The 27,790-nt window shown below is 40.4% G+C and overlaps 1 protein-coding gene and 1 non-coding gene across 6 annotated transcripts in view; one reads left to right on the top strand and one right to left on the bottom strand.

The window, feature by feature from the left end:
- PALLD (palladin, cytoskeletal associated protein) overlaps window positions 1-27,790 on the bottom strand; it is a 442,141-nt gene that overhangs the window by 235,389 nt on the left and 178,962 nt on the right. For all 5 annotated transcript variants that reach the window (XM_063664276.1, XM_063664277.1, XM_063664274.1 and 2 more), the window contains 5 exons: window positions 20,116-20,182; window positions 18,425-18,530; window positions 15,971-16,045; window positions 10,871-11,012; window positions 10,324-10,347 (listed from right to left, as the gene is read on the bottom strand). In XM_063664276.1, the coding sequence (XP_063520346.1) occupies window positions 10,324-10,347; window positions 10,871-11,012; window positions 15,971-16,045; window positions 18,425-18,530; window positions 20,116-20,182 (414 nt within the window). The remainder of the gene's footprint in view (window positions 1-10,323; window positions 10,348-10,870; window positions 11,013-15,970; window positions 16,046-18,424; window positions 18,531-20,115; window positions 20,183-27,790) is intronic.
- Window positions 14,812-14,920, top strand: LOC129035873 (U6 spliceosomal RNA). Its single transcript, XR_008502368.1, has one exon. It is a non-coding gene; the product is annotated as a U6 spliceosomal RNA (small nuclear RNA).

Here is a 27,790-nt window from a genome sequence, read left to right as displayed (position 1 = left end):
TCACTTTCCTTCTCCCGTCGCAGATGCTGCTGTGAGTGGTGAAGGCTTCTCAGCTTTCAGTAATACCTGGGCACTTCCTGCCTGGACAACCAGGGCTTACGTCCCTGGACTATCTTCCCAGGGCTTAGCGCTCTCTGGAAAGCACTTCTCTCAACCTTGAATCATCTACACCTGGAAAGACAGAGGTTCTGGGAACACTGAGAAAAATGTCCTTGCCAGTTCAATGCCTGAGGATGCTTCAACTATAAACAGAGACATAATTCTGCGCCTTGAAACCTACATTTAAAAACGGGATACAATTTTATTCCGTAGGGATAATATAAAGTGGTTTTAGATCAATGATCTTGATGACTTGTAAAGAATTCCTTCTGATGCTTCTACGACTTTGTGGTTCTTTTAGTCACGCCATTTTTCAGAAAACCTGAGGATGAATATACAGTTGCCCCTTCTAAATCAGAGGGCTCTCTTAATAAGAATGAAATTTTATCATCCTCCCGTCCTGCCATGACTTTGAGGATAAAATAAAAAATTTTAATGTGGTCTCTGAAGCCCTGAATAATTAGGTCCCTGCTTCTCATCAGGCTCCTTCTGTGCCTGGCACATCATTGCCTTCTGAGCACTGGGTACATGGGCTCTGGGGCAGCCCTTGTGAAGCCACGCTCTGATAAGTTTCTAAGCCCTGGCTCCTCCTGGAGTACTTAGCACTCTCCTACTCAGTCTTATGTTTCCCCACAAACATTACTTTCTCAGAGAGTCCCTTTTTTTATTAAACTTAATCAGTTTTACCACCTTAAAGCAATTTTAGGATGGTAAACTTTTCTGGAGACATCACAACTGTAATTAAATAATCTCTATCACAAATAATATCATCACAACTGTAATTAAATAATATCTATCTATCTATTGATTCATAAAGGTAGTGTCTTGCTCTGTTGCCCAGGCCTCTAGTGGGAGATTTTAGCAGATAGTAGAAGACAATCACAAAATCAAATAAAGCTGATGCAATTTTGTTTTATTTTATTTTTAAAATCTTTTTTCAGAAACAGGGGTTTCACTGTTGCCCAGGCTGGAGTGAAGTGGCATGATCATAGCTCACTGCAGCCTTAACTCCTGGGCTCAAGCAATCCACCTGCCTCAGCCTCCTGAGTAGCTGAGACTATGTGCCACCTCACCCTGCTAAATAATTTATTGTGTAATTAGCTTGTTAGTTTCTGGTTCCCTGAAATATAACCTCTGAGTGCAGAAACAATTTTTGTTCATGGCCATATTCTTAGCATCTCACACACGGTAGGCTCCCTATAATTATTTTTAAATAAATGCATGCATGAAATTTAGATGAAGGAAAAAAAACACTTGCTTTATAAAAAGACTATTTTCTAAAGGAATTCTCAGTAAGACCAATTTTCCTACGAGCTCCCTTTGTGTGTTTCAAAGTTGATTGAGCAGAATTCATTGTGTATGATTTTATAGGACTACTTCCATGCAGAAATAAGGTATATGCCTGTATATAGTTCACATGGAACATTCAGAAAAATTACAGAATTAAAGAACAAAAATAGAAAAATAAAAAATAAACATTAGGATGTTCTTTTAGTGATTCTCATGCGTTGAAATGTCACAGCGATTTTTGCTAGATAATTTTTTTTAACTAGATAAAATTTTAATACAATGTCCCACAGGTTCCTCGGCTTTTCTTCTCAAAGAAAATTTCATCCAACAGTGACAAGAGGCTCACATTTTGTTGAGAGAAAGAAGCATCATAGCTTGTATGGTTCTGACATTATAAAAATGAAGAAAGCCAGGAGGAAATGAGATGAGCCAGGTTGTAATACTGAATTTTCATCTGGTGGCATCTTACTTGAACAAAGATGTATAAGACATCTGTAAAATAAATTTTGGTAAGGAATGGAAATCAGAAAATGACTGCTTATGTCACATAAAGGGAGTTAGAGACTTACTTATCTGTACTAAAGAAACTGTCTCCAGTATAAATGGAAAAATTTGAAGTTATTAATAACCTTAATTATGATGCATTTTAATATAATTTTCCCATGTTTGGATTTCCTAAGGTTTTGATTTGAGGGCATTTAATAAATTACTAAATCAGAAACTGTTTTTACCAGTGATAAATGCTGTTCTTTACAGTTACCTAAAAATTACAAAATCACAGCAATATCTCCCAGAAGGCAACCTTGAATTGCATTCAAATTCCTGGACCTACTTAATTGGTTAAATACAAATAAAAACCATTTTGTTTGTGGAAACTCATAAAATGATGAGGCAGCAAGGATAAGATTACTGGGTCCCCTGGGTAATAAGGGGACATTTTCATAAATGGCTTCCTTTGCAACTGTTTTTTTTTTGTCCTAAGTCCCTAAAAAAGAAATCCAGCTTTTACCTTTCACACCACATGGTTTGGCTAACACAGTTGGTAAAAAAGAACTCCGAGCTAAAATCAACAAGATGAAATCCAGTGTGGGTAAATGTAATGCTTGTATCAATATTTGCACAGGAGGCTGGGTGCAGTAGTTCATGCCTGTAATCCTAGCACTTTGGGACGCTGAGGCTGGTGGATCACCTGAGGTCAGCAGCTCAAGACCAGCCTGGCCAACATGGAAAACCACATCTCTACTAAAAATACAAAGATTAGCCAGGTGTGGTGGCGGACGCCTGTAATTCCAGCTACTTGGGAGGCTAAGGCAGGAGAATCACTTGAACCTGGAAGGCAGAGCTTGCAGTGAGCCAAGATCGTGCCACTGCACTGCAGCCTGGGCAACAGAGCAAGACTCTGTCTCAGAAAAAAAAAAAAAAAATTGCAAAGGATTTTTTTAAATTGTCAGTTGTATTTAATATCATATATAAAGGATATTTAAAATGTACCATTTAACAAATAACAGTGAAATGAACCCCTGTGTATCTATCCTCAAGTCTGTGAAATAAAACTTTCCAGTGCTTCAGAAATACCTCATAGGCTCTCCCCAATTTTCCTTCTCCTTTGAGAGAATAATTCCTTCGATTTTCTTTATGCGTTTACCATATATGTATGTATCCTTAAAAAATGTATTCTTTAGTTTAAAAAAATTGAGTAGTGAGCACAAATCTTGGTTGACTAAAGAAAAGGTAACCTTGTCACTGTTAGGAAAAAGATCCCAAGAACAATCTTGGGCCATCAACTAGATTCAACATCCTTTAAAGTTTCCAAAAGCCCCACGGGGCACTCAGTGGGTAAGGTCTTGAGTGAATCTGGGAAATATAAGGCTCACTCAGTGGGGCAGTCTGGTGGGGCCTCATGTGGGCATCCAGCAGGAATACAGTTGTTGCTGGAGACGGTATCTCCATATTTTGTTTCTTTTTTTAAATTAAAAAACATTATGGTTACATAGAAAGTATATATATTTACTGGGTACATGACATGTTTTAATAAGGGTATGCAGTATGAAATAATCATATCATGGAGAATGGGGTATCTGTCCCCTCAAATATTTATCCTTTTAGTTATTCAATCCAATTACACTCTTAGTTATTTTAAAATGTACAATTAATTTCTTATTGACTATAGTCACCCTGTTGTGCTATCAAATACTAGGTCTTATTCTTTCTTTCTAACTATATTTTTGTACCCATTAACCATCTGCATCTCCCCCCACAGCCCCTCAATACCCTTCCCAGCCTCTGGTAACCATCCTTCTATTGTTTTGATTTTTAGATCACACAAATAAGTGAGAACATGTGATGTTTGTCTTTCTGTGTCTGCCTTATTTCACTTAACATAATGAGCTCCAGTTCCATCCGTGTTGTTGCAAATGACAGGATCTCATTCCTTCTTATGGCTGAATAGCACTCCAATGAGTATATGTACCACATTTCCTTTAGTCATGCATCTGTTGATGGATACTTAGGTTGCTTCCAAATCTTAACTATTGTGAATAGTGCTGCAACAAACATGGGAGTGCAGATATCTATTTGATATACTGACTTCCTTTCTTTTGGGTATATATCCAGCAATGAGATTGCTGGTATTTTCTGCTTTTTACCGATTTATGCCTAGTGTTCCATTATTGGAACGCTAAGCATTTGGGAGTTATTTATATCCTACTGCTCAAGGTCATCGTCAAAGTCTGATTGCAAAAATTCAAAAAATTGCAACCTCAGGCATAGATGGGTTAATTAAACTCAACATGGCTGACCTCTGGATGTCAGGATTGAGTCAAAGCAGAACGTTTCTGTGGGGGTAAAATGAGTATTCCCAGCTGATCCAGGTGACAGTCCATGGAGGGGAGAGCAGGACAGCCCAAGTAGAGATGAGATTTTTGGGTCAGGCTTACCGCCCTGCCATTCTGTCATCCAAATAAAAGACGGGCTGGACCAGAGGCAATGAACCTAATGATGAAAGCCTCACTGCATTTGTCCCTCGAGACACGAGGCTTCAATCTGAACTTACCCTTCATTCCTGATGCACAGCTGTCACCCTCCTGGGGGTGCCCTTTGCCTCTTGCTTCGATGTGATCTTCTGCTTCCTGTACCCCACCTCTACATCTTGCCCTTTCTGGATTAATTCTCTTGCTGTGGTGGAGCACACTGTCAGGTTCCAGAGGAAAATTTGGGGGACCTTACAAGTCTGAAAATATCTTTGCTAGACTTCCATGTGAAGTTTTGCCTATGGGCAGAATTCCAAGTTGTAGGTAACTTTTTTCACAGTTTTGAAGTTCTTGCTTCATTGTCTCCTTGTGTCTAGTGTGACTGCTGAGAAGGCCTACGCTATTTGCATCTTGCTAGTTTGTATATATAACCTGATGTGTTCTCCCAGGACACTTATAAAATGATCTCCTTGTCCTGGAAATTCTGAATTTCATGATGACGTGCCTGGGTCTGGGTTTATTCCATACGTTGTGCAATCAGTGGATTTTTCCATCTGGAAACTGATAACTTTCAGTTTGGGGAACTTTAAAAAAATTATTTCATTGATATTCCTGTCTCTCGACTCTTCTTTCTTCTCTCCTTCTGTAATCCCAGTTATTCAGCTATGCATCTCTAATTTTGTTGCCTTTTCTCTCTTACATCCCTTCTTTGTCATTTTGCTGTACATTGTGGGACATTTGCTCGTTTCATTTCTGCTATGAACTTTTCATTTCAAGAACTCTGTTTTTCAAGTGTCCTCCCCTCTCTTTTTTTTTTCTAGCTTTTCATTTTTATTTCTTGGGTGGAATGATTTCCTTATATCCTTTAAGAGAGATTTTGTTTGTTTGGTTTTGTTTTACATTTTCCTCTCTTTGCAAATCCATTTTCTCAAAGTTCCCTTTTAGGAAGGTCACTTGTTTTTTTCTATATCATTCATGCTAGAGGTTTTCTCCAGATGCCTTTTCTCTCTGCTTGTCTGACAGGGATGGGAGTTTATTAAGCTCTGAGTACAAGAGAGGAACTTATCCACTTTGGCCTTCCCTATAGCACAATCTAAGTGGCATCTTTATAAGAGAAACTCCCAAATCATTATCTTTGGATTTATTTTTTCTCTCGGGATGTTCAAATTGCCCGGAAAAGAGTCCTTCAGTCTCTGCTGAGAGAGGTAAAGTTCACAGGCCAGCAGGCTGGAATGTGAGTCCTGGAAGAGGACTGGAAATAGGCACATTTGGCATTAAGAATTCCAAAACCCACTCAATTTTCTTTTTGGTGCGTACTCAAATGTGTCTTGAGTCTTCCCCCTCTCCCTCTAGAGCAAGCTTGTCCAACCTGTGGCCTCTGAGCCACATGTGGCCCAGGACAGCTTTGAATGTGGCCCAACATAAATTCATAAACTTTCCTAAAATATTATGAGATTTTTTTTTAAGCTCATAAGCTATGATTAGTGTTAGTATATTTTATATGTGACCCAAGGTAATTCTTCTTCCAATGTGGCCCAGGGAAGTCAAAAGATTGGACACTCCTCCTCTAGAGAGTAAACCAAACTTTCTTGGTTCATGGGACTCTAAGTTTCTCAATACTTTTTAAATGGTGCTCCTAAGCCAAAAGACATAACTAATAGTTATGTTTGTTATGTAGTTATTTCCAAAGAACTTAATAAGTATTTATGCTTAAACAATTTAGTGTTTAAAAATACATATAAATTGAAAGAAAAATACTATATTTTATTCTTAAATAGCCACTATCTCTTACTAATGGCTGTGTGCATCTGCTGGGCACTGTACCACCTCTCTTGGAATCAGATTGGATGAGCCAGCCTCATTTCATGTTTCACATGGATTTTCATGAGGTACTTACTTTTTATCACACACTCATCAAAAACTCAGTTTCACAAAGAGATTATGTCATAGAAAAGAATGGAGGGTGATCTAATGTTGAAATTCTGAACTAGTTCAAGCCAGTCATTGTGTCATATCTGTCAAATGTCAAGTTTGAATGTGTTTGCATAAAAAAATTTCAAATATATTACAGCATCCCTGTCAGCGTGGTGTAGCACCCCAGGGTATCCTGTCACACTCTCGGTGAACTATAAGTTTCGTATGGCCTACTTTTGTTCAACCCACCATCCTAACCTAGAACATGCATTAAGTTTTTACTGCATACAATCTACTGGGATCTCAAGAAACATCCCTATCATTGCCCTCCTACAACAGCACCTTAGTACATTTAACTAAGTGTAACTTACTTTACATTCTGAATCAGAGAATCAAAGCCTAGACTCTACTGTACAAGATCTAGCATGGGTCACACTGGTTAGCAGAAGTTAAAATTGAAAGCAGGAGGCAATATACTTTTATATGTAAAATTCCACAGCCAGTAAGATGCGTTTTTGTGTTTTTAATTTTGCACGCTATTAGACAGTGCTATAGAAGTAACTCAACCCAGTTTGTGGCTGTTTCCAGACAGCTGAGTAAGAGACTGAGTATTAACAGCTGTCAAATGAGTCTTCTGTGTCCCCCACCCCCAGACTAGTCTTTGAAGGAGTCTATCAGTACAAAATCAGAATTTCAAAGAAGGCCAGAGAAGGTACTATGACAAACGGATGTTGGTCTTAAGTAAGCTGACTAGCTATTAATTCACAAAACAGTCTGAAAAGATTTGTGATGCAAGCTGACTTCTGTCTAGACAGAGAGGGGAGTGTAAAACACATCAGACAGATACGACGCAGCAGTGACAAGAAAAACCTGTTTCAGTTGCACAGATGCATTTGGAGACAACCTGCTATTTCCTTCTTTATCTAAATATCTAATTCCTAATGGGGCTACATCTAGGTACTAGGGAATTTCAATTTTATTTCTGGAGCTTTAAAACATCTTGCCCATGAATAAGGAAGAGAGTAAAGAGAAGAGAAGAAAAGAAATAAAAAGAATGAGGGAGTGAGATGGAGAAAGAGGAAGAGAAGGAGGGAATGAAGGAGGTGAGGGGAGAGAAAGAGACACAGAGGAGGGGGAGAGAGCGAGCAAGAGTGACTCTGTCAGAGGAAAGGAAGAGGGTAGGAAGACAGAGTAATAAAAACAGAATGCTTAAATGTTTTCCTGAATTTCAAAGGCTATTTATGTTTTAGCATTTGGAAAATATCACTGACCTAGTCCTATAAAATTTATCTCTTGCCTCAGATGTATTGTAGTCATGTCTGTTTTTCTTCCTTCCACTTAACAACGGCTAAGAAAACAGTTTTCAGGGAAGCCGGTTCCTACATACTTCTATAGAGTTGAATAGCTCAGAGGTCCATTAGATATAAGTCAATCAGGTCATTTAAAGAAGGCAAACAGTCATATTTATTTTTTGTTTTTTCCTCTGACATAGCAACTACAAGGTCAATGTAAGGAAAACACCTGGCAACTAGTAAAAGAATCATACCTAGTTTTGACAGGCATGACAAAACATTGTTTAAGCACAAATATGCTGTAACATTTGCTTGTTCTGAAGTTCTTACTCATAACAACTCATATAATTAGTCACTTGAGTAGTCATTCATGTGTTTAAGGGTTTTTTTTGTTTAAAAAACATGATCATGGATTTTATTTAATGCTGCATGCCAACTGCTGATTTCCTGAAGCACAGCATTTTAACGCTGTAAAAGGGAAAGAAGAAAGTCTCGTAGTGTCATGGTAAAAACAATTGTGGAGAAATCATCGTAAGTCAGGAAAACTCATTGTGTTAGTTTTTAATAGCTCCTGACTATATAATATTTTTTGGTGTATTGACAGATTTGCTAGAAATATTTCTCTGCCAGGAGAAATTTTTCAGAAAATGCTATTATTGTAGTTGGAATGAAGGAGTCTGTTTTCTTAAATGCTTTCAGATCTAACTATGTAAATAAGAAAATTCAATGAACACAAAGAGGAAACATTTTTCTGCATTGCTAGGACAAGGGATTTAAAAGGAAGGCCTTCCATATCTTGCTCTTTTCTGCATGATTTTGCTATGTTAAAGCAAATGGCATTTAAGTACGTTCTAGAGGTCAGGTGATTCCATGAAGCTGTTTAGGACTAATTTTATTAAATAATTCATGATCAAAACTATATTTTAGAAGCAAAGCAACAAACCGCAACTGAAACAGAAGGAGTGTATGTAGGATAAGTGATGAAGACGCAGGGTGCGGGGGAGATGTTTCCTTCCTCCCTCCTCATCCAAATTTATTCTTCCTTAAGCCAGCATATTCTGAGTGTTTCCCATTTTCAAATATACACATACTGAAAACTAAGCTGCGCAGTTTCTAACCAATGTTTTGACTTTGCAGATGACGGTTTGTGATTTTCCAACCTATATTTGATAAATCATCATCACCTATGTGCATGATGACAACGTATAACAACACAATGAAACGAGAGTTGCAGGAGTTCACTCCAAATCCAAAACGCAATGTCAAAAGCTGCCTTAACTCATGCCAGCAGTAACATTTTTACAATTTTTGGCTCAAAATTTTAGTCTTATTTATACACAAAGCATTAAAAGACATAAATTGCTTTATAGGTTTGTTTCACATAATAAGCTATTTCTTGTAGATAAAAGATATTTGGTTCCTACTGTTATATCTACCTATCTATCTAAAGTTGTTTAAAATAGCAAATGCACAAGATGTGCCCTAACTCCCTACAGGATTCCCATATTAGCTCATGCAGCAGATTTAATCTCAGAAAATCCATGTATTAGAAAAGTAGCATAATGCAATTTTATTCAAAGACATTTCACAGACAAAATATGCAGTTGTATATTTCCACAGTCTGGAAAGTGACTATACAGTATTTGATGTGATGATTGACACATTAAGTGGGGGGACTTGCTCTGCTTGTAATTCATGACAGGAGGGCAGCAGATCAATTCCAGTTGTTCCCTAAGGATGCTACTCAGCCTCCCTTAAACGTTGGATCCTAATAGGGTCAAACTCTGCTTTTAAAGATCCAGTACACAGATGTGAGAAGTTCAGGGACTGACTGCAGTAATCTGACCTGCAGTGGCCCACAGAGGACTTTCCAGTTCCCCCAAGAAGAGTCAGAGCAAGGTCATGGCTCCTAAGACACACGTGGCAAGATCTGCTTGACACTGAAGCAGAGGAACAAACAGGAGAAACAGGAAAATGACTTGTTTTTCTACCCTTTGTTCAGAAATAAGTGAAACTGTGACTCTGCTGATGGGAAAAATACAAAAGAAAATAGTCTTGAGGAGGACATACGATGAAGTACCCAGACAAAAATTTGTTTCCTTTACAAACACTGTTTCAGTCCACGAGGAACCATAAATATGCAATATGTCTGAGGCAGGGAACAGCTGGGCCCGAGGCTCCTAGATCACATAGCACAGTGATCTGGTCAAACGACCTGATAATTAAGAGTGATCTGGGGGCAAGATGACTTTCTTCATGCTTGCAGAATAGTAAAAGTTTATGGCTCAGGGCACACAAATGAGAAACGCCTGGGGGTCCATTTTGCTTACCTCTTTGAGCTGCTCTCTTTTGAGACACATTTCTAAGCTGGGGTTGCTAGTGGGTTCTGATCAGTACAAATAGGCAGTAGATTATCCTTCTCTACTGGAATTTTAGGAGGATGTTTTTTCATCATCAGCTTAGTTTGCTTTCTGAGCCTAAAAGACTGTATTTTAAAAAGCCTGAAGTCACTGAGCTTGACCTTCTTGTCTGAATGGAACTTAATGTTTTACTAATAAAGACGTTGATGTAAAATGCAGTGTACAGACTCCATGATAAAGAAGATATTGTTTTTAAGGGGGTTTCACATTTCCAGGGAACCACAAAAACATTGTTCTGCTTATGGCTTTAAGACAGAAACAAAGAACTATTGAGACCCAAAAGATACATTATCTGCTCCCCCACCACCAAAAAAAAAAAAATCCTAAAAATATTCTTACCAGGTTCAGCTGTAGATCTAGGTTCTGTTTGCCACATGAAAAAAATAAATTAGAACAAAGTATTAGAATGGGATTCCATTAATTTAAAAAAACCTACTTGTTCCTTTCCATTACCTTGTCTAGGGCATGTCTGAAGAAATGTTACAGTCAAACTCCACCATACAAAAGATATAAAGTGATAGATCAGTTTATATTTCTATAAATATAAAAACTCAAATTCTGGTATTGACTTACACTAAGAAATTTTTCCAACTGCAGTTCATAGATGGGCTCTAGGAGCCTTGTAAACCTCCTAAAATTATTCATGCAAATTTGAGTACAAATGTATATATGCATTTTTTAAGAAGAAAGAATATATGACTTTCATTAGAGTTTCAAGGGGGTCATAGTTTCCATTTACTGGATTTCAACACACTGTAGATTATCTGATCCTGCTACTCTTTGAAAACAGAGATCAATTCATCTTAATGACTTAGCCCTTCTTGGTTTTCTTGAAGCTGGAGAGAATAAAATGGTCAGATTTGGGGACATGGGCACTTCTCCTTACTTTTCTGTAGAATTCGGAAATCTGGAGAGTCTTGGATTTCACTCCCTTGCCGAAACCACTGGACCTGCAGAGGGGGTGCCCCACGGACCCGGCACTCTAGAACCACCACCTGGCCTTCCGCCACGGCTGTGTTTTGCAGCTCCTGAAATTCAAGGAAAACGTACTCCATCAGACTTTGGTGCATTTTAAAGCAATTTCACAACACAGAATAAGAATTCCAAACCTTAGACAAAACAGATACAAACACAAAATGCAAAACTTGCATCATCAAATAATTAGCACTGACTCAGGTAAGGATAAACACCTTTGAACCCACTGATTATCAGCTTTTCACCCTCTCCAAGTCATAAAATGAGTAAAGTGTACCGTAAGTCCTGTAGAGCTTTCTGGCCTGTCTGCAAATTTGCACTGACCACCCTGCATTTATGGAATTTGATGGTAACCAATGTTAACTTTCCTTATCTACATTTAAGAGGAAGCAGGTGGAACGTGAATTTCTTGAAATGACCACACTCTAAATAAAAGTAGATTCTTATGAAAACCAGACAAGAAGAGAAAAAAGACATGCATTTGTTTTCACATGCCTCAGCCTTTTCATGCACCACCTCTGCCTGACTAGTTTCCTATGTCGAGTTTATTAAGCTAAGGGGTTTCTATATTTTCTCATTTTGAGATTCTGAGTAAAGTAATGAAACATGCTGTATGTCTTCCTTATTGACCTTCATTTCCTCCTTCTTTGCTCCTGCCTTTGTTGTCCCTCACCGCACTCCAACTCCAGACCAATAAATCTTTACAATCCAATAGATTAGAAATTAATTTGGCTTTATAGATACAAAGAAGTAAAGCTTTTATACTTGTTCTTAAATATCAGGACATTAATATTTCCATCACATGTATCTTCTCTCTACCTTCCTTCTCCAGAATTAACTAGCAATAGGGCCTTTTAAACTTTCTTACTATTTAAATTTCTGACTATAGAATATTGGATCTAGGCCAGGTGTGGTGGCTCACATCTGTAATTCTAGCTCTTTGGGAGGCCAAGGTGGGTGGATTGCCTAAGGTCAGCAGTTCGAGACCAGCCTGACCAACACGGCAAAATCCCGTCTCTACTAAAAATACAAAAATTAGCCAGGCGTGGTAGCAGGCACCTGTAATCCCAGCTACTGAGGAGGCTGAAACAGGAGAATCACTTGAACCCAGGAGGCAGAGGTTGCAGTGAGCCAAGATCACACCATTGCACTTCAGCCTGGGTGACATAGCAAGACTCCATCTCAAAAAAAAAAAAAAAAAAGAGTATTGGATCAAATGTAAGGTGTAGGACTGTCAAAATAACTCAAACATAATTTACCCATATATAGACCAAAAGCAAACAAATTCACATTAGGAAGTGTGAATTGTTTGTTTGTATGCATGTGTGTTTAAATTATCTGTTGGGACAACAAATGATGTCCTGGAACAAACCAATTCTGTAAACAATGTCCTGCAGTAAGTGTGCTAAAACCTAAAACCCTGCGGGAATCCTAAAAGACTATGATGTTGGTAGAAGAACTATAAAAGTCTAATGTGAAGTCTGAGAAGACATTTGATAAACATTCTGGTAGTTAACTAGAATATCTTTAAGTGAAAAAGTTTAGATGATCAACTATTTCTGATTGCATTCCTTCTTCTTATTTTTAAATGGAGAAAATCTCCGGTTTTAAATCATATTTTTCTTCCTTTGTGACTGGGTCCACAGAATAGTTTATTAGATTAAAACAGCGTGTCACTTATGGGGTCCAGCTTCTATGGATTAACCTATTAAATGTCTCTAGGCTTGTCCAGGAAGCTGTTCAGGATAGACTACAAATGGCACCAAAATATTCTTCATGCTTCAGTTTGAGGCACCAAAAGAGACTTTGATTTATTCCTAAGATTATGCTTTTTTTTTTTCAGTGTCAGAAAGTCAGAGATGTAGGAAATGGGTAGATGCCAAGTAACTTAAGCAGTCAAAGCTCCACAGTTATTCCAGGATTGCCATTTGGATCCTCCTGGAGCTAACATTTTTATCTTGGCAAAAGCCATGGCTAAACATAGCAAGCCATTAGGAGAACCTTTGGGAACATAACAAGGAGCCCCAAAGGAGACTGAAAGTCAACCTTTACAGGATGCACCTGGCAACCTGGATCATCTACTTTTTGTAGGATCTGGGGGCCCTGGGGGTTTCAGGATCCATATAAGGACCCCTCTTGCCATACCATCAAGTCCACCTGACATTGTGATTCCTTGGAGGGGTCTATTTGGGAAGAAATGTCACATGTATGTCCACACTACCCAAAGTCCTGTGGTCCACCAATCTGCCAGGTGGCCTGCAGGCAGGAACACTGGCTCTGCCTCTGACCAGCTGTGAGACCTAGGAATCTCTTCCAGAGTAGCATGAGAAAACAGATGGAAGCAACCCTTGGATTGTGAAAGCCAGCCCACTTGCCATTCATTGTCATCATCATGCCTAAGAGAAAGCCCAATGAAGGTGCTATGAGTGACAAAGTCAAGGCTAGTTTGAGTTACAGAGGAGATCAGCAGGATTATTCTCTAAACCTACCCCTCCAAAACCAGAGGCCAGGCCTAAGAAGGACCCTGCAAATCGGAGACAGAAGCTGCCTAAAGTGAGAAAGGGAAAAGCAGATGCATCAAGGAAGAGAATAGCCCTGCAGAAGAGAGATGTTCCATGGTCCAGACACAGAAAATGAAAGGCTGGAGAAGTGGCTCTGAGCTTCCAGTGAATTGACAGTTTGAGAGTTCTTAAAAATCAACCTATATAAAAAACAGAGTTTTGGTTTACTTCTCTTTAAAGCTGTGCTGTTAGCACCAAGAATGCTTCACGGTTTTCTTTTGGGGAAGGGAGAAAGACCACTAATAGAAAGTCTATGTTGTGGGAGCTGCATTGCAAGAGAGAAAACAGGATTTTGTACTTAGTATTTGAGAGTTCCTCTTGGTGCCCAGGAGGAATTCCATAATATCTACACATGCCAGACCCATGCGGGAAAGCCCGGTAGTGAAAGAAAGCAAAACTTTGCATCCTCTTTTCCTTCCCTTGTGCCACCAGCATGAACTTTATTTGTTTAAACCAAGAGGCGTGTTGGGCCCTGGCACCCCCAAATCAACCGTGTCTTGGATACCAATACATTGGACAACACACCCTTTCTGGTGATGACCTTGGGAAGCTGCTTGTGCAAAACTCTTAAACTACATCCTAAATGTGGAGTGTCCACCCCTCTGTAAACATTTTCTGTTCTAAACATCAAAGGAAGGCTTCATTGGTTATCAGATTGACATGGTTTTAGGCAGGGTTTTACATGACTTCTTTTTTAGTAGTCTAGCTAGGAGAGTAGTTTCCAAGTTGTTACCACCGGTTATCATTTGTTGCCTGTGCCCAACTGGAAATACTATAACTGCTTATGAAAAGATATTTTATAAAGCTTGGATTCAACCGGCTGAAGGGAAAAAAAAATCACTCCTTATATGGAGATTACAAAAATGCTTTTCTTTACTGCCTCACAGAAGTTTTATAGATTTGCTTTCACATTTGTCTTTAGTTTACTAGGAATTGTTTGTCGTGAAAAGTATGAGGCAGGAGTCCAGCTGGATACTTTTTCACCTCTGCTGAAGAATACATTCTTTCTTCAGCGATTTGCAAGTTTCTGTAGGTATGCCGTATCTTTGTGGGCTCTACTCCAATTACACATCAATTTCTCCAGCTGTGTACCAGTACCATACTGTCCTAATTACTATACCTTTAAAATGTCTTGCTATCTTATAGGACAAATCCCACTCCTTCCTAACACTACCTTATTTTCCTTCCTCAGGTGTATCCTGGCTATTCTTAGCCATTTTTTCCCCCACACAACTTTTTGAATCAGGTTGCTAAATTCCATATCAAACAAACAATTAAAAACCAGGAACCTGTGCTTGCTTTGGCAGCTCATATATACTAAAATTGGGATGATACAGAGAAGATTAGCATGGCCTCTGCACAAGGATGACATGCAAATTCGTGAAGCGTTCCATATTTTTAAATGTGGCTCATATACACTATGGAATACTATGCAGGCATAAAAAAGAATGAGTTCATGTCCTTTGCAGGGACATGGATGAAGCTGGAAACCATCATTCTCAGCAAACTAACACAGGAACAGAAAACCAAACACTGAATGTTCTTACTCATAAGTGGGAGCTGAACAATGAGAACACACGGACACAGGGAGGGGAACATCACACACCCGGGGCCTGTCGGGAGGTGGGGGACAAGGGGAGGGAGAGCATTAGGACAAACACCTAATGCATGCAGGGCTTAAAACCTAGATGACGGGTTGATGGGTGCAGCAAACCACCATGGCACATGTATATCTACATAACAAACCAGCACATTGTGCACGTGTATCCCAGAATTTAAAGTAAAAGAACCAAACCAAACCAAAACAAAAAAACCAAGGAAGCTGTTGGAATTTTAGCCAGATTTACATTAAATACAGATTAATCAGGGAGTCATGACTTTACACAGTCTGTCAGTCTGCAAGCATGGCATATGTCTCCATTTATTTGGGCCTTTTAAAATGTCTTTTAATAAAGTTTTATAATTTTCTCTATAAAAAAAGGAAGAAAAAAGGAAAAAGAAAGAGAAGAAATGCTATATGGAAGCATTTCTGACTTGAGAGGCTGACCAATGAAATGGATGTCATTCAGCATGGCAATGCAAATTCCGGACTCAGGACAAATGGAAAATAAGTCAGTTTTTCTGAATCTCTATAAAACTTGCTAGATCTCCCAAGCAATTTCCTACACAGCAGTGTTTTTTTTTTTAATTTTTTTTTTTCTATCTGTCTTGGCTTTCCCATTAGATTTTAGGCTCTATCAGGTTCCTGCTCACATCTCTCAGAACCCATCACAAGATTATAGTCACACGGCAGTCGTTCAACAAATATCTATTTAGTCCCAAAGGTAACCATGGTAATCAGCCTACTAATCTGTTCCTTTTAATTTTTAAAGATTGCTACACGAAGCCACATGTAAATGAAATTTAAGGACCAAAGCAAACACAGAGAATGAGACTTCCAGATGTCAGACCTTTGTAAAAACAGGAGGAAAGTAGGCAGTAGTGGTTCCATCAGGTCGGCAGAGATATGAAGTTGGACTGTGAACCTGCAAAAGCAGAGACACATGGATCAAATTCTAAATATATAAATTGCCTAAAAGATGGGCTGAAGAAACCTTTCATTATGGGGATCGCCCACTTGAAGGAAATGAGTGAATGAAACTATCGCCATACATCATTTTACTCATCTACGCTTACAGTACAGACATTGTTCCACTTCCTCATTTCACATCTGTTACTCTTCTCTGTTCAAAAGGACATTCAAGGTAAAAGTTCCCCGGGTCCTTGGGGATCCATGAGCTTTTAAATGCTATTACCAAATGGATTTCTGTGTGTGGGACTTCCATATGGGTCTTTTTAAAAGTTCTCGTAGACATTATATTTTATTTTTAAATACAGTTTGGATTCCATGCATAAAAGCCATTGGCTATTGGCAGTGGAGGGTAAATTATCAAACATCTAACTATCTTATTTAACTTGTACTCTTTTTTGATATAGGGATTATGGGAAAGGAAAGAAAAGAATTTTTTTTTATTGACGTGCAAAAAACAAAGGTGCTAAAATATCTATTGAATGACATTCATCTCTGGAGAAATATAAGGATTTCAGAGTAGTGAATGGAAAATATTTCTTTGTGTACTATCACTTATTTTTAAATGATCTGGATTTATTCACTTATGTAAGTGGCTGTTAGCTTCTTAACCCAAGATGATGGTGATCTGGTATCGTGTGTCTAAATATGCCACGGGACATCATGAAAAATTTTGGCAGAGCTGTAGAGATGCTGGGATGGTAATGGAGCTTATTCATTAACCCTGGAAGACTTTACTGGCCTGTGATTCAAGAGGTCTGGGTTTTGCTTTTCACTGTCTTTTTATGGCCCAAGAATATGTGAACACTCTTATAGTATTAATATTTACTCTATGCCAGGGACTGTTCCAAGTGTCATATGAAGATTAACTCACTGGATCTTCAGGACAAACTTATGAGATACATAGTGTTATCATCTTCATTTTACAGATGAAGAAACTAGGCTTGAGGGTTGCATTATTTGCTTAAGGTCCCTCTGTTAGGAAGTGATAGAACTGGGATTCAAATCCAGGCAGTCTGGTTCCAGAGCATTACTTGATGTCACATTGCCTGCAATAATAAAGCGATGGAGTTTCTCTGGGTGCTTCATTCTCCCAACTATAAACATGGGGTAAATTACCTTCCATTCCATGTCTTTGTAGAATTTAATCCATTTAAAAATGCACTCTTTACATTATTATGGTATTTACATATCTAGATGTGTGTGTATCTCTCTATTTCCTAGGCTTCTGTCTTACGTCGAAATACATTCTGTCACATTCACCCCATTTGGGAATGGGGTGGGTGACATTTTTTTCCTGTCATGAAATGCCTAGCACTGTACTAAGCACTCAATAAATATTTATCAATATTTAAACATCAAATACCAAAAAATGTCCACTGATTTAATCAAATATTTCTATAAATTCCACTCTGGTTAAGGGGTTTAAAGGAAATATATACTATATATGCCATCTCTGAGTAACTGATACTGGTTGTTTCAAGTTTATGGACCCAAATGTCTTCTCTTTACTGTTTGTATTTTCCACATATCGATAGCACATATTGGCCTCTATAGTGGCTGAAACACCCCTGAGCATTCAATAGGTAATAAAGGCTGAGGGAGGACATGGTGATACTTAGAAGACATACTCATTACTTAGGAATGAGTTTACGTTTCAAGACTTGGGGGGAAAACCTTTCTGTGAGTGTTGTCTTTGAACATATTCATTAAATCATGATTTAGAGACATCCAGATGTAATGGTTTTTTACTGTTTTTTTAAAAAAAGTTCATATTGTTTGTGTTTGCAAAGTAAACTCATTACAATTACTTGCCAGTAGTTTATATTCTTGTTCTTTCATGCCTATAGCAGTCTTACAATAAAATAAAAGCAAGATCAAAAAGCATGGTGAAGTCAAGGAATTTGAGTTGTTTTTTCTTATTTGTTTAGCTTTTAGGAGTGGGAAAGCTTTTTGTTGGTATGCAGACTTGTCTTTTAATTTGTAATGAGCTAATAAATTTGGCTATATGAAAGAGCATACACATGTGAGGGAATAATCAAATAGTTAACAGCTAAAACAGACACCATTTTATCAGATTATTAGCTGTTAGAGAGAGAAGTTCCCAATGGAAATGCAAATGTTGACTAATTGGCGGTGTGGTTTTGGTTAAAGGTTATTTTTAGTGAACTGAAAGGAGAAACATTACCTACAATTTTCTTTGCTCTGAATTTTGTGTCCACTTAGAAATTATTTCAAGGAGGTATACTAGTTAGAATCAAAGTCATATTCTTAAAATCCACAAGTTTGCTGATGAGTTCGACCCCTTATGGGCTCTGGCTCAAAGCATACTTACCTGTTGCACAGGGACAGATAATGGTTGAATCACAGCTGTGGTCACCCCTGTCTTTGGAGATGATGATCCTATTGTCAAAGAAACCGAAGTTGTTTTCTTTTGAGCTCTGGAAAATAGGAAGGTGAGTGTTTAGTCAGAATTTTTTTTTTTTTTTTTTTTTTTAGCAGAAATAATTCCTTGAAACGTTTCAACAGAAAAGCTGGGTTTCTTTCTGTATACTCAATCCGCTTCAACTGTAAATGCTTCCACAATGGGAATGCATAACCTACAGCTAGAATAGCTGTGGTCAGTTATATACATGTACCTTATAGAATGTACCTTATAGACATTTAGCAAAATCAAAACATGAGTAAAAGAAAAGTAGCTAGATGTAACTGAGACACTGTTGAAGACGCTAACGTATTAAAATTGAAAATCCTAAGAGAAAATATTTGGAAAAAATCCAATCTTTATTGATAAGCAGAGATTTGAAATGTTTAGGGTTAGGGTCCTATATTTAACTCAAAGTTTTGGTTGTCTATTTCAAGTCTAGCAGCTGTTCTTTGTTCTGGTTTCTAATTTTGTTGTCGGTATCTTGGAATTTTTGTGTTATCTTAGTGCATATAAGTTAGTGAGATATTCAGAGAAGATTAAGAAGAGTTGATTTCTAGGCCCAGCTTTGTCAAGTAGCTGGCTGTGAAATCTGAAGCAAGCCATGTAACTTCACTAAACTTGAGCTCCTTATCAAAAATCAGGAGTGGTAAAATAACCTTATAAGATCCTTTAAGCATCACTGATTATTTGATGCTGAATGGATATAATTTTTATGTACATACTAGCAGATAAAAGAAATTTATTAGAACAGACTCAATATTTATGGACTTTTCTATAATAGGAATTTCTGGTAGATTTTATTTTTGCCAAATAATTAAGATATTAACATTTTAATAATTGGTATGTCTTTGTAGGAATAACTAAGTTTTGTGAATTTCGGGTACAAGATCTAAATAAAAATAGATTGTATCCAAAGGAAAACCTACTTCTGGCCTAATTAGATATTTTCCAACTTGCATAAATAAATTGGTCCTCACATTTTAGTAATGATTTAATTGATTTTCTCTTAATGTGACTTCTCTTTCCACACATTTATAATAAATTAGATGGCTGTCTTTGAAACTAACATTGCGTATGGTAAAATTCTGGCATATCAATGACGAAATGCAGACTTCAAAGTTCAAATTTACAAGTTAAAAACTGTGTTCGGGCTGGACATGTTGGCTCATGCCTATAATCCCTCCCAACACTTTGGGAAGCTGAGGCAGGAGGATGGCTTGAGTCCAAGAGTTCCAGATGAGTCTGGACAACATAGTGAGACCCCGTCTCTACCAAAAAATAAAAAAAGATTAGCCAGGTGTGGTGGTGTAGGCCTATAATCCCAGCTACTTGGGAGGCTAAAGTAGGAGGACCACTTGAGCCTGGGAGGTCAAGGCTTCAGTGAGCCATGTCGCACCACTGTACTTAACCTGGGTGACAAAGTGAGACCCTGTCTCAAAAAAAAAAAAAAAAAAAATTGCATTCCAACCTCAGTATTTGATCTCTGATTAATATCAGTTGACTTTTTTCTTCAAAGCACAGCAAGCATGGTTTCATACCCCAACCATTCTGTTGCCATTCTTTGTTTCCAGATAATCGATGGAATTGTAGGCACTTACTGTGGCATAGCTCCAGCTTTTGATTTGAAAGCTAAACTTTCACTGTCAGAATCTGTTGAACTGGCACCTGGGAAAGTATTAAAGATAATGGTAAAGTTAAGATATCAGTGTTATCTATAATAATTGCAAAGAATTTTATTTCTCTTAAATGAAATAACATACAAAGTCTTTTTGACCGAAACACACAATAAAATAGAGTGATTCAGGCTCAGACCATTTTTCAGTTGTACTGTTTCTTCAGAAACTCATTTTTAAAAAGTACTACTATAAATAGCTTTCTTCAAAGCAATATACTTTTAATGGCAGATTTATTATTAGTTTCATTTTTATCACTGTGGTCATCACAACCGTACTTTTAAATGGCTATAAACTATGAAATAAAGACGGGTGTGTGTTTGTGTGAAGAATACCCATGCTTTTAAACTGTAACCTTCTCCAGAGATTGCAGGGTAAGGACTGATAATGTCTTTATTACTCATTAATCAGAAGATGCTTTCTGGCTCCTGGGTAAAACTGAGTATGACAGTGGTTCTCTTCTTGAGTAAGAGGGCCTTTGATTTTGGATCATGCCTTCCCAAATTCACTTGCATTATTACTGTTCTTAAATAAAGAGTCAACTTACCAGATTTTTAGCCAAAAGGTAAACTGCAATCAGATTTTGATGTTTACATATTTCATGTCAAGAGATTTTAGGTGACAGACTTAAAAAATTACAATGGTTCAAAGTATATTCTTAATGTTTCCAAGACACATTTAACTTGGGTCATTTATATTCTTTTATATAATAATACATGCTTATAGGAAAATAACCATATAGCACAGAATTGTGCAGCCTAATAGTAAAGATCAGTGGGTACCTTCCTAAATGCCATTCCCAAATACCACATTAAGTCTGATGTGTATTGTTTCAGGTAAGTCTTTTTTTTTTTGAGATGGAATCTTGCTCTGTCACCCAGGCTGGAGTGCAGTGGTGCAATCTTGGCTAACTGCAACCTCTGCCTCCTGGGTTCGAGCGAGTCTCCTGCCTTCTGAGTGGCTGGGATTACAGGCATGTGCCACCTCGCCCTGCTAATTTTTGTATTTTTTTTTTTAGTAGAGATGGGGTTTCACCATGTTGGCCAGGCTGGTCTGGAACTCCTGATTTCAACTGATCCGCCCACCTCGGCCTCCCAAAGTGCCGGGATTACAGGCGTGAGCCACCGCACATGGCCTGGATAAGTTTAATACAGCATATCAACATATTTACATTTATGTACATATTTATACAAATGGATTCACATGGCATGTTCACTTGGCATTTGGCTACTTTTTTGCCTATCAGTAGATTTAGAATACATACGTTCACTGCATTCTCTTGGATAGCTGCCTGGTATTCCTTCCAGTGACTCTACTGTGATATGTTTTCCAATCTTTTATTGACATTGAAAACAGTCATGTTTAGGTAACTCTGCTGGAATGTTTGCTGTCCCTTCCTATTTATTTCTGTGTCTACCATCCAGTGTAGGCTTTCTTTGCCTGGGGCCTGGACTACCACAATCCATTCTTATCTTCCCATCTCCTCCTTCTCAAATTCATCGTTGCCCTCCCTGTGTCAGCTAGATTTTCCTAGAGCACGCCTTCCCTGTTAAAAATGAGATGATTAGAGTCTCTACTCAGTAAAATAAAAAACCCCAAATTTGTCATTTCATGGCCCTCATGATTTCCACCTTCATTTTCCACCTCTACCTGCCAGAACTTCTTGGACTTCCAAGTCATGTAACCCTAAGTCAGAGAGCTGAGTTCACCTGCACACCTATGGTGTGCACTCCACTAGTAAGGGGGATACGCAGTGAAGAAGACACACACACACACCCTACCACACACCACACACACCCTACTACACACCACACACACACACCCCACAACCATACTCACCCCACCACACACACACACACCTCCCACCACACACCACACACACACCCCCCACAACCATACTCACCCCGCCACACACACACACACCTCCCACCACACACCACACACACCCCCCCCACAACCATACTCACCCCACCACACACACACACACACACCCCACCACACACCACACACACAACACATCCATACTCACCCCACCACACACACACACACCCTACCACACACCACACACACACCCTACCACACACCACACACACCCTACCACACACCACACACACACCCCCCCACAACCATACTCACCCCACCACACACACACACACCCCACCACACACCACACACACACAACACATCCATACTCACCCCACCACACACACACACACCCCACCACACACCACACACTCACCCCCCACAACCATACTCACCCCACCACACACACACACACCCCCCACCACACACCACACACACACCCCCCACAACCATACTCACCCCACCACACACACACACCCCCCACCACACACCACACACACACAACACATCCATACTCACCCCACCACACACACACACACCCTACCACACACCACACACACACCCTACCACACACCACACACCCCCCACAACCATACTCACCCCACCACACACACACACACCCCACCACACACCACACACACACAACACAACACATCCATACTCACCCCACCACACACACACACACCCCACCACACACCACACACACCCCCCCCACACCCTACACACCCCCCACACACATCCATACTCACCCCACCACATACACACACACCCCACCCACCCCACCACATACCACACACACACCCTACCACACACCACACCTCCTCACATCCATACTCACTCCACCACACACACACATACGCACACACCCCAGACACACCACACACACACCCCACACACACCACACACCCCACCACACACCACACACACCACACACCTCCCACACACATTCATACTCACCCCACCACACACACACACCCCACCACACACCACACACACACAACACATCCATACTCACCCCACCACACACACACACACACTCCACCACACACCACACACACACACCACATCCATACTCACCCCACCATATACACACACACCCCACACACACACCACACAGACAACACACCACATCCATACTCACCCCACCACACACAGATACCCCACACACACCACACACCCCCCACACACATCCATACTCACCCCACCACACATACACACCCCAACACACACCACACACACCTCTCCCACACACATCCATACTCACCCCACCACACATACGCACCCCAACACACACCACACACACACCTCCCACACCCTACACACCCCCCACACACATCTATACTCGTCCCACCACACACACACACCCCACCACATACCACACACACACTCCACCACACACCACACCCCCCTCACACACACCACACCCCTCACACACCACACCCCCCTCACATCCATACTCACCCCACCACACACACACACCCCACCACACACCACCCACACACATCCATACTCACCCCAACACACACACACCCCACCACACACCACACACCTCCTACACACATCCATACTCACCCCACCACACACACACACACCCCACCACACACCACACACCCCCTACACACATCCATACTCACCCCACCACACACACACCCCTACCACACACACACACCCCCAACACACACCCCCAACACACATCCATACTCACCCCACCACACACCACACACATCCATACTCACCCCACCACACACACATGCACACACCCCACACACACACACCCCACACACACATCCCACACACCATATCCATATATACCCCACCACACACAAACACACACACACCCCACCACACACCACACACCCCGCCACACCCACTGCACATACACACACCACACACACCTCGCCACACCACCACACACACGCCACACCACCACATACACATGCCACACCCACACGACACACACCACACACACACCACACATGCACACCATACCCCCCACACACCATACCCACAGCTACCACGTACACCACACACACACACACACACACACACACCCCTCTGCTCTTGTGAGGACACAGAAGAGAAATAAGTACATGATACAGTGGTGAGTGAAGCAGGAAAATCATCAAGCAGGGGAGGGCACGGGCCGTGATGGGACTTCCCGGGGGGCTGCAATTTTAAGGATGGTGGCAAGGAAGGCTCCCCTAGGACACAGAGAAGGTGGGGACCCTCTCTCCCTGCTTGTTTTCCATGCCTGTACCTTAGTCATAGTTTTCACTCCCTAGGAAATTCCTATCCATCTTTTCTTGATACTCTATCTTCCGCGGTCAGCCCAGGCACTATTGTGTGTTCTTTCTCTGAACTCCCAGCGTTCTTGTTTACAGCACTCATGTCACCTAGAATATCACGCCTGCTAGAAAATGGTGAGTTCCCTGAGGATGGACACTGGGTTAGGAAGGGAACTACCAATTTTTGCATATGTCCTATGTGCCTGGCGTCTGCTGGGCACTTTACCTCATTTAATCATCATCATAATGAACCTCACTAAGAAGCGAATTACGTCCAATTTATAGACAAGGACACCAAGGAACTAAGAGGTGAAGTAATTGAAGGTCACATAACTGGAAAGCAGTGGTGACAGGCAAAGCACTCTTGTTGTTGAGCCTCGTGGTCTGTGACCTTCCTCCCCCCACTCCACGTGACCTTCATGAGGTGCACGCGTGTAGGTTCCTCAGAGGGCCTAGCTTCATGCCTTGCTCACACACACCTTCCAGGCTTCTGCTGGAATGAAGAAAGAGAACTGGGAAGTGGTAAAGCTTGTCTGGGGACGAGGCGCAGATCATGCAAGAAGAGAAGAGCAGCAGGCTGGGGGCAGTAACGGGAGGCAAATCTGGAAACACAGGCAGGACTGGGACGCTGGGGCTGACTTGTTTGAACCTGGTCGTGTAGGCACCAAGAGTGGGGGCTGGGAAAAGTCAGTGTGCAGGATTAACTGGCGGAGTAGGGACACAAACGGGGCAAACAACAAACCATCAAAAACAAGTTATGGGCCAGGAGAAAGTTTTCTCTGTGATGAGGAGGTGCGGGGAGCTGAGAAACTCTGAGGAAAAGCCAGTGAAGGCGATCAGAAGGTCGGGGGTAACCCGGGAGACCATTTTATTGGAATCATAAAAGCATTTAGGAGAAGGGGAGGGGCGGCAAAAATCATATGGAAGTTATCACGGACACTCTCAAGGTAGCCAAAAATTGGGGAGAGAAAACAGTTACTTTTCACCTGATTCAAAATGTTTCAATCATTAAAAAACTAAAAATTCCTTCTGATGACCTCTCTTTAGAAAGCCATTCTTGCTACTTTTTTTCCAGCTGATTTTCAAAGGAAAAAGGAGCCAAAAAGGCTGGCGCCCCCTGAATAAACACACATTTGCTAGCTTTTGCACACCTGTCCAACCCTTGTGAAATCTGAAAGTCACCTTATGTCTCAGGTGTCAGAGCAGCTCTTGCAGACGAGGCAGATCAAATCTCCCTCTCTGTGCCAGCCAGCTCCCTGCCTTCCCCTCAGGGCGATTCTCCCGCCCTCTCCCACTCTGTTCCCACTTCAGTCATCTGCTTTGCATCTGCTGGTCAGGAAAAAAAAAAAAAAAACAACAAAAACAAAACAAAACAAAACACTAGAGTCTCAGGTTAACGTCTTTCTCCGTATTTATTAACCGTCACTTTCAGTTTTGGATGTAAGCTCCAGTCTGAAAGAGTTACATGTTCTAGCCCTTGTAGTTACTGTCATCTGTTCACCTAACAGTTACCTACCTAAACCTTAACTTTTCCTATTCTGCCTCCCACGCAGAGTGAAGGAATCACACGCCGACAATCGTGCTCCAGGCTTTGGCCAGTGGAAGTGTCACAAAAATGAGTCTCCTGCCTTGACTTTAAAAGGTGCTCCCTTTTCATTTTAAAAACCTACCGGCCGGGCGTGGTGGCTCACACCTGTAATCCCAGCACTTTGGGAGGCCGAGGTGGGCAGATCACAAGGTCAGGAGATCGAGACCATCCTGGCTAACACGGTGAAACCCTGTCTCTACTGAAAATACAAAAATAGCTGGGCATGGTGGCGGGCACCTGTAGTCCCAGCTACTCAGGAGTCTGAGGCAGGAGAATGACGTGAACCTGGGAGGCAGAGCTTGCAGTGAGCCGAGATCGCACTACTGCACTCCAGCCTGGGTGACAGAGCGAGACTGTGTCTCAAAAAAAAAACAAACAAAACCTACCCAGTGTAATACTTTCTTGTGGGAAAAGACCCAGGAAATACATGGAAGCAAAAATGAGAGGAAAAAATCATTTGGAATACCACCACCCAGATATTATTGGAATACATTCTTTCAAAGTTTATCTCTGTGTACACAGACAATGCTATGTACACCATTCCATTATTGCTTTTTCTCCCACTTAATACTTGTAAAATGCCTTTACATGTCAGTAAATAGGCACTTCATTATTGTCTATAGGTTGCTTCAAATTCATTTGTGTGGATTTACCATAATTTTATAATTCCAATGTTATTGGATATATTTATTATTTCCATTTTTTTGCATCTCCCCAGAGATATGTATAAAATTATAATATATCAAAATGTCCATTTCCCCATACTCATGAAAATGCTATGTTGTAATTATTTTTATTTTTGTCTATCTGATATCTTCCTTGAAAAATTATATTTCTGAGTAGAAATAAACTAGATGTGAATCACATAGCTTCAACTTCAAGAAATAGGATGTCTTCACAGAGGTGGATATCAACCATTAAAAAATACATATTGGCTGGGCACGGTGGCTCACACCTGTAATCCCAGCACTTTGGGAGGCCGAGGTGGGCGGATCACAAGGTCAGGAGATTGAGACCATCCTGGCTAACACGGTGAAACCCCATCTCTACTAAAACTACAAAAAAAAAAAAAAATTAGCCGGGCATGGTAGTCCCAGCTACTCAGGAGGCTGAGGCAGGAGAATGGTGTGAACCCAGGAGGCGGAGCTTGCAGTGAGCCGAGATCGCGCCACCACACTCCATCCTGGGCAACACAGCGACAGAGCGAGACTCCTCAAAAAAAAAAATTTTTTTATACATATAATTAATATATATAAGTAAAATATATAAACATAAAAATAAAATAAACATAATATATATTGTATTTATATATTATATAGATATGTTTTAAATCTCTGACTTTACTGAACTGAGTCATGGAGTTTATCCTTTTATACATATTTTGCCTTTCAAGATTCAAGGCGTCGTGGCTCACGCCTGTAATCCCAGCACTTTGGGAGGCCGAGGCCGGCGGATCACGAGGTCAGGAGATCGAGACCATCTTGGCTAACACAATGAAACCCCGTCTCTACTAAAAATACAAAAAATTAGCCAGGCGCGGTGGTGGACGCTTATAGTCCCCTACTTGGGAGGCTGAGGCAGGAGAATGGCGTGAACCCGGGAGGTGGAGCTTGCAGTGAGCCTAGAGAGCTCCACTGCAGTCTGGGCTGGGCAAAAGAGCGAGACTCCGTTTCAAAAAAAAAAAAAAAGAAGAGATTTGAGGAATAAATACATCCTTTCTCTCATTTCTATTATTTATTTCTTTTCCTCTCTTTTAAATCAGTTGCTATAATTACCAATACAGCAAGAATCATTTACAGATCAGAGTAACTGAAGCAGTGTCAGTGACACATAACTTTATAAATGATGAACGACTACAAAGGAA

This window comes from Pongo pygmaeus, chromosome 3, assembly GCF_028885625.2.
Source record: "Pongo pygmaeus isolate AG05252 chromosome 3, NHGRI_mPonPyg2-v2.0_pri, whole genome shotgun sequence".
NCBI classification, from domain to species: Eukaryota; Metazoa; Chordata; class Mammalia; order Primates; family Hominidae; genus Pongo; species Pongo pygmaeus.
Note: the sequence above shows the minus strand (reverse complement) of the source record. Positions and strands in the feature narration are given on the sequence as shown.